Raw genomic sequence first — 10,385 nt, 5'->3', positions numbered from 1 at the left:
CACAATCAGCTCCCAGCAAAATAAGGACTGCAAACAACTTCAGTTTATTTAAACCAAAGACAGGCCTACATTCTCTAAAGATACTACTCTTTCATTGATCCCACTTGAGTTATTATAAATTTTCTGAAAGGCTGGGACTTCTATTCTAGTGCTATAGTTCCTGCAGGGAGATAGAGGAACTGTCCACAGCTCCTCTGTGGAAATGTACAAGTGTCCCACTTCATTGGGTATGCTGATCCTGGCAGTTGCCGGTGGGCTCAAAGCCAGTTTAACTACCTTCCCATTACTCAGAAGAGTAATTCCCAGCTCATGCACTAAAATTCAGCCACAGCAGATCACCACTTTGGTCTTCCCACCCCCTAGCTAACAGGAGCTTTCCAAGAGACAGGTAAGTGCGGCAAGGCTAGGAGCAGACACGCCTATAGGTGGCACTCTTGCCCTGACTCAACACGGAAGGACCACGAAGCCCCGGTTCCCTTGGAGCAGAGAGTCAAGAAATGCATTAAAGCACTAATTCCACAAGGCACGTGCAACGAACATTTTCGATTTTATTGTCACCACACTTAAAAACATAAACCTGTGTTCAAAACAATTATTTCTGAGAACAGTGAAATACAAAATATTTCACACAGAAGTTTGTTACTGTAACACAAACAGAAGTGAGACATAGAATATGCCAATGTGTATTATTTGTGCTCCCAGTCACAAGTTTAAGAACTGTACCACTACAGAATTGTCACACAGGCTTGGAAAGTGAGCATTTGACTGGTTTTGAGCGTCACCTCTGCATTTCTAGTATTACACATTTACTTGGAAACTTCCTAGCAGTGGACAGAGAATGCGAAAATTTTGTCTTCAGGGTTTGTTTTGAAAGCACCGTGACAACAGACTGTTCAAACTACTTCCTTATAGAGGGAAGTCTAAACAGAGACAATTATTGCAGGTACAGCTTTTTAGGGGTAATGTCTATGGCTATCTATGATAGATTTGTGCATATACAATAACAAGCAAAATTAAAATTTTCCTGGTAGTTCCTCCTGAAAAGCAAAGCTGGTGTTGCCCATCTTAAATTTGTTCTTTTCATACTAAAGAAAGTAATCTCTTATATTCTGTAAAAAATGCATGTGCTTGGTCAGGCACTGACCAGCTTTCCCTGCCTCAAGATTCTGTAAAACTAAACTAACCCAAATAAGCAAAACTTTTTTATTGGTTAGCAGCAAAGAAATTCTGTAAACTTCACGCAATGAATAAATTTCTGCTTAATTTAAATCTATTTCCAAAAGAGTGACATGACTAAATGATTTGTACCAGACAGAGACACACGAATCACACTCCATCACCAAGACCCTAAGCTTAGTCAGAAGGGGACAGAGCAATGGAACAAAGGGAAAGGAATGTCTGCTCTAAAACGACTGAAGGATTTATGCTGCACTTCGCTTTTCTCTTAAAGGTCCCAAAGAAAAGTTTTCTAAAGCTACCTCAAGGTTACTTCTCACACAAGCAACTTGGTTCAAAACTCAGGTTTGAACAGCATCTCTTCCTGAAAAACTGAGACATCCCTGCTGTCCTACACTTCATGACATTCCTGACTTGTAACAGCGTGCATTTGTCACTGTCTTCTTCTCATCGCTTGCTTGATCGCTTTTCATGCTTATCCTTTGTGTGCTGGTTCCTGGTTTGGTGCCTTGGAGGAGAGTAGCTGACTCTCCTTCTGGACTGAAAGCTGGGTGTATATGGGTGAATTCTGCGTTTCTTTGGTTTTTCTTCTTTTCTGCTTTTGTTTGGCTCAGACTCCTTATTGTCTTCCTTTTGCTCACGTTCTTGGTCTTGTTCTTTTTGAGATGGTAATGTGTTTTTGATGGTATTAATAAGAAATCTTTTATTTGTACCAGCAAGAGGACATTTCAACCTGTAAAGACATTTAAAAGTGATCAAAAGACAAGATAAAAACATCCTGAAACAAGTCTAAGATTTAAACTTGTGATTTTTTTAAGATAAGTTTGTGATTTTGGCTTTCCTTGCATGCCACCTAGTGTAAACTCTCAGTACAGTAAAACATGTTCAATGTTATCTCCATTCTCCTTCTGTCTTACTCTTTATGGGAAGAAAATTATTTTACTTCAACATAGTGAAAATCCACACAATTTTCACAAGGTCGTGTGTTCGGGGGAGACAGAGGATGACAATATAATTTAAGGTTGATGGTGCTTAACTTAGCTATTCAGGAATCAAATATTTAGTAACATTTTCTAAGTCGAATCAGAATGGTTTATAAAAATGACCACCTTCTAAAGTCAGCATTATCTACTGGACTCTGATATTCAGGAAGTGAGATACATATGCACGAAGAACCCAAACAGCTGTAGCAATATAACATATACATGAGGTATATCAATTTTAACATATCTGGAAACTACCAAAGTGTACTACTTCTTTTTCTTAAACAGAAAGAATACTTATCCAACTGTTTTCCATTTTTTCTAACTGTCTCCTCTCACAGCTTAACACTTTTGCACGCAATTTATCAGCTTTGTTCAGTAAACAAGTATCGTACATTTCATTTATCTTGTTGGTATCAGCTGTACTCCTGCCCAGTTTATCACCTTTTAAAGAATGGAATGAGAAAAAACAAGTTTGAACATATTCCTACAGAAAGCAGAAATCACTCTGAAGACTTTGTTTATAGTTGGAGACACTGCATTGTTTGTCTTTACAACATTTTTGACAGAGGTTACAGGATTACTGTAAGAAAATCAGAGCTGTTGGAGATCACAGTGCCATTTACTGAATCAACCACACAGGAATCCTAACACCACACCGTTAAGATCATCTATTCTACTTGCATGTTCTGTGTAAGTGTAGAAACCATACCCTATTTAAAAACCTTTGACACCTCTGAACAATTAGAGGTATCAGAACAATAAGCAAATTGCAAAAAAGATCACATCTGATTATTTAGTACACTTCATGACTTAACTGGACACGGCATTTACCATGATGTTTTGCTTCAGGTCTGCCTACTAAGAATTCCTGAAAATTGTTCTTGTCCTAAATCCTCAAAGAACTTAGGAGACTAACTGTACAAGTATATACATTGAACAGCCATGCTGTTTTATTTCCACTAGGTATTTCCTGAGACATTCCTGTAGCATAGCTAGTTTTAAAATTTTCTAAACTTTCTGCATAGAAATCTCCACTGTTTTGCTCAAACCCTGGTTCAAAATAATAATAAAAAGTCTAGATCTCTATCTAGTATAGCTGTTTCATAAATTAGGGAGACAATATTTATCCATTAATTGTATTACTGAGTAAAAACACAAGGCTAATAAATGTCAGTAGAACAGGGTTTCTACTTCAAGCTACATCACCTATGAACATGGTGCTGAACATGCCATGGCACAGGTTACACTGTAGACATAACACAAACCAGCCAACATTTAAGTTCTCCATGTATCTTATGCGAGCATTAAACTGTTGTAACTCAACATTTCCTACTCAGGAATGGAGTTTTCTCTAGGCTGCATTCAGGCAAAAACTATTTCACATTTGTTCTCCTTCCCCTTGCTTTTTCTTAAGAGCTAATGCATTGATTTAAGTGCTAATATATATAGTGCCAGAAGGAGACAATCTGCCCTAAATAAACTCATCTGGCTGAAGTATTTATTTCTTTTTGACACTATGAGTGCTGCCTGAGCTACACTAAGAATGAAAACTGATGAGAAATGCAGGACTTGAGAGTCAGTTAAGAGATGCCATTAGTTCACCATCATACAGTGATAAAAGTGAGCCACCAGGCTTTCACGGAGCAGCAGTAAGTCATGGCACTGAAGAAAAACATTAGCCCTTAGTTTTATTGACCTCAGACTTCAACAAAGCAAATTCTGCCTTCAAGTCTTAAAGGAAATGAGATGTATGGCACATGCTACATTACACACAAGCACATGTTTACATATATCCATGGTATATACAGAACTCTAAAAGTGAACTGTATTAATCCACCAATATCTTTGAGAGCATTTCTAATCATAAGAAAATTGGTACCCCAAAGACAAGCCTTTGGCTCACTGTAGGGTCTGATCCTGCAATGCTCAATTCACTGACAGCTCTGCCCTCAATGTGAGTTCTGAAGGGCTGAGAGGCAAGCTCAGCCTATGCAAGGTGGAATACAATACTGCTGATTAGTAAATAGTGCCACAGAACTGATTTGAGAAGCTTTTCTTTATAACAAATGACAAAAAAACCCCAAGACATGTTAAAGAACATTAAAGTTTGAACCGGAGCGTGCCCCAAGCAGGGCTGCAGGCATGACTGAAGCAAGCACACACCCTGCAATGCTAGAGCAGTCTTGTCTACAAAACAGACTCCAGTTCTGTCGCAGTGTGTTCACTCAGCAATAAGGTTCATTTTTTGCTTTACATGCTCCAATAAGCTAAACCAACCTAGTATTACCAAGAGAATCTTGCCTCCCTCCACAGGTAAGTCTCACACACCCCAAAATCTCTCCACTATGCAAAGACCAAAACAGTTGCAATGTATTGTCAAAATACAATGTTAATGTTAAAATGCAATGGCATTGTATTTTGAGAAAAGAAAAATTAAATCTGTTATTGTGAATGTAGGTCAAATCTTAACTCTACTTTTGACATTTTAAGTCAACTTCTGTGCAATAACACAGAATTTCCAACCAACACCTGCCATCCAGTGAAGCAGTGACATTCAGCACAGAAGTATATATACTATACAAGTTCTTAACAGCAGAAACATGCCAACACTGTTTAAGACACAAGAGTACAGTGCCATGAGCCACAGTCTTTTCTTTGCTGAGTAATCGGACATATCAAACAGGCTTGGCACAGCAAGGCTCATCATATAGAGTAAAAGCATATCTTTCCAGGAAACAAAGTTTATTATGGATGAACTGGCAAGAACATTTCTACCATTTCCAAAATGCCATGGAAAATACCAAACTTAACAGAAGAGCGACTGAAGGCAAAAAAAAAAAAGGCAGCTAGAGGTTGTTTTGCCAAACCAACTAATCTATGCTATTACCCTTTCACAGGGGACCTCACAGAAAAGGATGCCTGGGAGGACACTGCAAGCTTTTAAATATGGCCTTGGCAACTAGGTACAGCTGGCAGGGCTTTGTAGAACCACAGAATGGCCTGGGTTGGCAGGGACCTTAACAATCATCTACTTCCAACCCTGCTGTCATGGGTTCCTTTCACTAGACTAGGCTTCTTAGAGCTCCATTCAGTCTAGCCTTGAACACTTCCAGAGAGGAGACACCCATATCTTCTCTGGGCAACCTGTTTCAGTGACAACTTGACTTGGGATTAGAACATTGCTCTGGTGACAAGATTTTAACATAGTTACTTTGCAGTCTCTAACTGTGCCCTATTTCTCCTCCTCCTTCTCCTCACATTCAAATGAAAGACACAGGGGAATCACACTGCAGTGTTTCTGCACAGTCACACAACACCCATTCAAAGACAAGATGCAATACAGCATTTCACAGTTCCGATGCCCTCATCATCATTTCGTATTTTGCTATACTTCTAAAAGATTTGGTATTGAGCAGAAAGCTATCTATAGGAATGAAAGCAATTTTAGGATTGCTTTACAAGAAATAGAGTTAAAAATAATTTAATGCTTCCAAAATTTATCTTTTTGCAATTTCATCTGCTCTTATAATGCAGAGCTGAACAAACCATCCAAAAATATCCTGTTTTCCATTTCTTATTTTACATAAGCTTCTCAAGTAAGCCAAGAAGGATACATTCAGTTTAGCTACCAGCATCTTTGAGGATCAGACCTACACAACAGAGGAAAAAAAAGCCTCTAGAACTTTTTTCACACAGTAGCTTTTGTTACATTTTAACTGCGTTTCTTAATTAAATGACAACAACTGCTTAAAATGGGACCCAACTACATTGCTATGGAAAAGCTTATGAATTATGTACATAGCGCCAAGAGAAACATTTAAGGAAAGCTGAACTTTTAGCTTTATTTTAATTAGACACACAGTGGAAACCCCCAAATATCCTATACCTTTATTCCATCTATATCCAATAGCTTCTGATGAAACAAGAATAAATTTATCTAACTATTCCAAGTATTCTCACACTGTTTGTTCACAACTTCTCACTCTGGATCCAGCTGGTCCTTCAAATGTTAACTTCCAAACAGCTGCTTGGATATATTTTCTTATCTCAGAAGTTCCAGCATCACAGCATCGTCACTGAGATTCAGCCACAGTTTCTGCTCTCTTCTGCTCAAGATTTCCAGGATTAAGACAGCTTCAGAAGAGGATTCTCCCTTCCCCTTCTCTGAGACATTTCCTTATTTGTGATTAGCTGTACTAATGCTTGAGCCAGATACATCAGCAACAGGATCTACATGTGTTATCATAAGGATGTAGGAGACCCCCCAAAAAGAGTCACCATGGCCATAGAGTACACACAAAAGAAACATTCTGGGAACTAGAAAGACTGCATTGCTGAGTGAAATCTACAAATACAAATATCCAGTATTTCTCAGATTCATTTACCATGGATGTAGATACTACCTATCTGAGCAGTCCTGAGAGTATGGAGACCAGGGAGCTGAGACTCTTAACCAATTAAGAGTTCATGCAGTCCACTGCCAATACTGACAGTTGCTCCATGTCCAGAGAGCCTCTGATGATTTCCCTTCCTGCACAAGTTCTTGCCCAATATCACTGCCAACTTCCCTGTTGGTTGCTTGTTCCAAACAGGGACAAGTTTTTCTTCTACTAGCCTCTAACCTGTACAAATTGCATCTCCTGCCCATGTCATCCACACTAAACTTGTAAGACAATGTAGCAGCAGCAAAAAATTCCCCAACTGGAAAAAATACTTGCAACGCTGTCCCATATTTGAAGGCTGAATCTTTGTATGAAAGACTGAGCTAAAGGTTGACTGCTTTGTACACTTTTAATGTACCTGTCAGCTAAGCCAGCTTGAATGCCTGTAATTTAGGCTTCAGCAGCAGCTGACTATCCATCTCAAATGACAAGATAGCAAGAAGTTAAGCAGGGGTGCTTGGGGAACTTTTTCAAACAGTGCACTTGAGCTATGGAGAATTAATCACTCCAGATGGCAAAAGAGTATCAACTTGAACCTGAAAGTAGTCCCAAAACAGCATTCAGAGGCTTGCTGGCTAAGACTTTGCTGCCACCAACATCCACTAGGAGACATTACTTTGTAATGGTATGCACAACGTAATTCCCTCCCCAGGAACGCCACTTCTCCATACACCTCCCTTGAACCAACTCCTGTCAAATGCCACTGACTCCAGAAATGTATTTCCCAGTATTGAACGGCTGCTGGAGAGCAACATATGCTGGAATCAGTGAAGTATGAGCAGTAGTAGCCTCTGCTTCTCCTTACCCAAAGACAGATGGTAGAACATATCTTTTCTTCACAGTCCGAGTTGCTTCAACTTTCCAGTGCCAATGCAGGACTGATGGCCTTACACTAGATGTCTCCAGGGTTTGTGCATCTCTTCTCCAGGACTCCTCTGACAAAGGGTTGAGGAAATCCCAGAAGTCCTCATGAAACACACCTGTAAGCATTTCGAGTTTGGCAAGGAAGGAAGTTTTTGCATTTCACCTGTTAACGCTGTGCTCTTAGACAAGTTGGTGATGACCTCATCTCTGCTTCTATCAGTTATGCTTTGCAGGATCTGGTCCATTAATACACATTTTCATGAACCAACTTTTCTGCTCATTTCATTTGCTATCCACAAAGCTCTGAGCAGCAGTTACTTTCCTCTCAGTAGTTCACACCCTGGAAGGTTACATATCAGCCCTGGATGTAATCTCTGAAGCCCTTTAGGATTTACTTTGTTCCAGGATCAGTTACACCTGATGGCATTTTGCTGGAGTGTGATACTCAACCTAGCATAGTTAAATTTCCTTCCAATATCTTACTGATTATATAATTTCTGACATCTATATGCAATACCTATTTGTCGGGCCAGTTCAGAAGCACCAGAGCAGCACAACAGGACATGAATAATATTAAAGGGACGAGAGCAGTGGCAGCTTGCAGCTGCTGTTCTGTCCATTGTTCTTGCAGAACTAGACAGCAAAGGCTTAACAGGATTCTGCCTATGGGGGGTTTTATACCTTCCTTACAGCAACACATGCCAGCTGTACAGTACCCTATGCCAAACTCTACAGCAGCAGATTTGTGACAACTGGGATTACTACTAGTCTCTCTAAGGATAAATTCAGAAAGGGGAAAGTCCCCAAAGATGCATTACTTACAAAGAAATCACCTCTGAGAGCATGATATCCTGAGCTGCAGACAGCCTGAAGCTGGGATAGTACCTTGAAGCTACTATAGAGAGTATTCAGAAAGAAAGATATTCAGCAAAGCGCTTCCTAGGCATTGGGTATCAGCCACTGATGGAGACAGGGCACTGCAGAGATGGATCCTTTGTTTGATCCAGTATAGCTATTCTCATGTACCTCTGGAGAGAAAAGGATCCTCACTTAACAGTCTCAGTTTAGGATATCACCACAACAACCCCTATGTCAACAGTCTTCATCTGCCTGAAGCCTTCTCAACAATCCTCTTCACCTTTAACACAATCCTGGCCTAGCCAGACACTACTTTGCTCTAGTGGAATCTGCAGCTGCTCTGAAGAACAGGTCACCCTTGGCTATCCCATCCCCTGGCAGGTCTTGGGATCAGGCTTTAGCAAACTGCCCGGTGCCACGAGCTGATCATCACAGCCAGCTGAACATGTCCACTACTGTTTTACAGACAAGGAATAAGTAGCCAGACCCAGGAGCAGAAGCTCAGGTACACTCCCAGCAGCTATTCCAGGCTGCACAAGTTGCAGCGAAGTTGCACAAGGACAGTTGATTATCTCCCAGCAGAAATCTTTAGTCTCCATGCCTGGAATTAACTTGCAAATTCACAGTAAATGAATGCATATAACACTTCATGGTGCTAATTATCTGCACTCCTTTACCTGGCCATTTTGGCAAGGCTGACAGAGTAAAAGCATGATGGATCAGAATTGTTATAGCCACTCTAGGGGATTCAAACAATTAAGCTATTTTAACATAAACGGTATCAACTGCATTCCTAGAAGAAATACTGAGTAAAACACACAGAAAAACCCAAACCTGCTTAGAAAACATAAAGAAATAATTTTTTTTCAACAAGACACTATTCAGAGCTACTAAAATTAGCCGAGAACTTCATTAACAGTGCAGACTTATCTTTTACTACTTTGGTGGAGGAAGTCAAACCTTATCTACAAATAAGTTTAATGCAGTCAACTGGTGCACTACCTGTGTGAACATCTCTAGATCCAACAGCTTCTTACCAAATAGCTAATCATACACATTATTTTAAGATGAATGACTCTTCTCAGCATGTTATTACTTTTTAAATTACAATTACTTGCATTACATTCCATTATAATCTAGCTGTAAAATCTGGACTACTGCATTGTATTTCACTTAAGTTTTAAATACTGTGATTCTTTTCCCAGTTGCTATAAAGGTTAGCCTAGCCCCTGGGTTTTAGGGTTTTTTTTAGTATTAAAAAATAGCCATCTTCCAAAACTGGGTTATACTTGAGTTCACTGAGTTTGGTTTTGGCTACAATTTACACACAAATTCTCTACTAAAGGATAGTTTATTACTTTCAATATAAGGCTTTAGGTTTCTTTGTTAGGCTATGGATTCTTTTCACTTAAGACAGAATCTAACCCAGTAATATGTGGATAGTATGTAAGCACATGCACACTTCAGATAGCTGACATTTTAAAGATTCACGAGCTTCCAACCCAAGCTTTGCAATTCCATCTATTATAAGGACATATTATTACAAAAGATATTCTCAATTTTCCAACTGCTTTGACTTCAACACATTCAGACAAGCAATTTCATGCAGACAGAACTTACTTGAACTTCTTACCTAGACTCAATTTTTTGCCCAAATTAATATGTGGATGAAGACAAATTATTTAAACACAAAGCACATAAAAAGGTAGAGACTTCTGTCACGCATTAAATACAAAATTTATTTTGGCATCAGCCAAAGCATTCATTTCCTCTTGGCACAACTTACCAACCCATAGCTCCCATTGTTTCAGCCCTGGTTCTCCCACGTTTTGCCTCTTTAAGTAACTCCTCCACAGCCTTCCTAAATATGAGAAAAAGAAACAAGTCACCACTGGCGGAACACAAGAACTTGCCACTTTATGCACATATGTAGGGAAAGTGGATGGCTTCTTCACTGCAGTGAGTTAAGCATTAAAGAAGCTACCAAAATCACCCTGACTTTAAGATAATTTGGATTCCTATGCACCAAGACTGAAAGAAACATTTTGAAATATTAAAA

General features: G+C 39.4%; 1 protein-coding gene across 1 annotated transcript; it reads right to left on the bottom strand.

Annotated features, from left to right (window-relative positions):
• Positions 1 to 528: 528 nt before the first annotated feature.
• LOC103758364 (protein POLR1D) lies at positions 529 to 10,183 on the bottom strand. The gene is made up of 2 exons (XM_008924615.3): positions 10,113 to 10,183; positions 529 to 1,909 (listed from the first exon to the last, which is right to left on the bottom strand). Exons 1-2 carry the CDS (start codon positions 10,127 to 10,129, stop codon positions 1,624 to 1,626), a joined length of 303 nt encoding a protein of 100 aa, XP_008922863.1. The 5' UTR covers positions 10,130 to 10,183; the 3' UTR covers positions 529 to 1,623.
• Positions 10,184 to 10,385: the final 202 nt, after the last annotated feature.

This window comes from Manacus vitellinus, unplaced genomic scaffold, assembly GCF_001715985.3.
Source record: "Manacus vitellinus isolate BGI_N305 unplaced genomic scaffold, ASM171598v3 scaffold_2_pilon, whole genome shotgun sequence".
Lineage (NCBI taxonomy): Eukaryota > Metazoa > Chordata > Aves > Passeriformes > Pipridae > Manacus > Manacus vitellinus.
The sequence above is the reverse complement of the archived record's forward strand: the minus strand, read 5'-3'. Positions and strand labels throughout refer to the sequence as shown.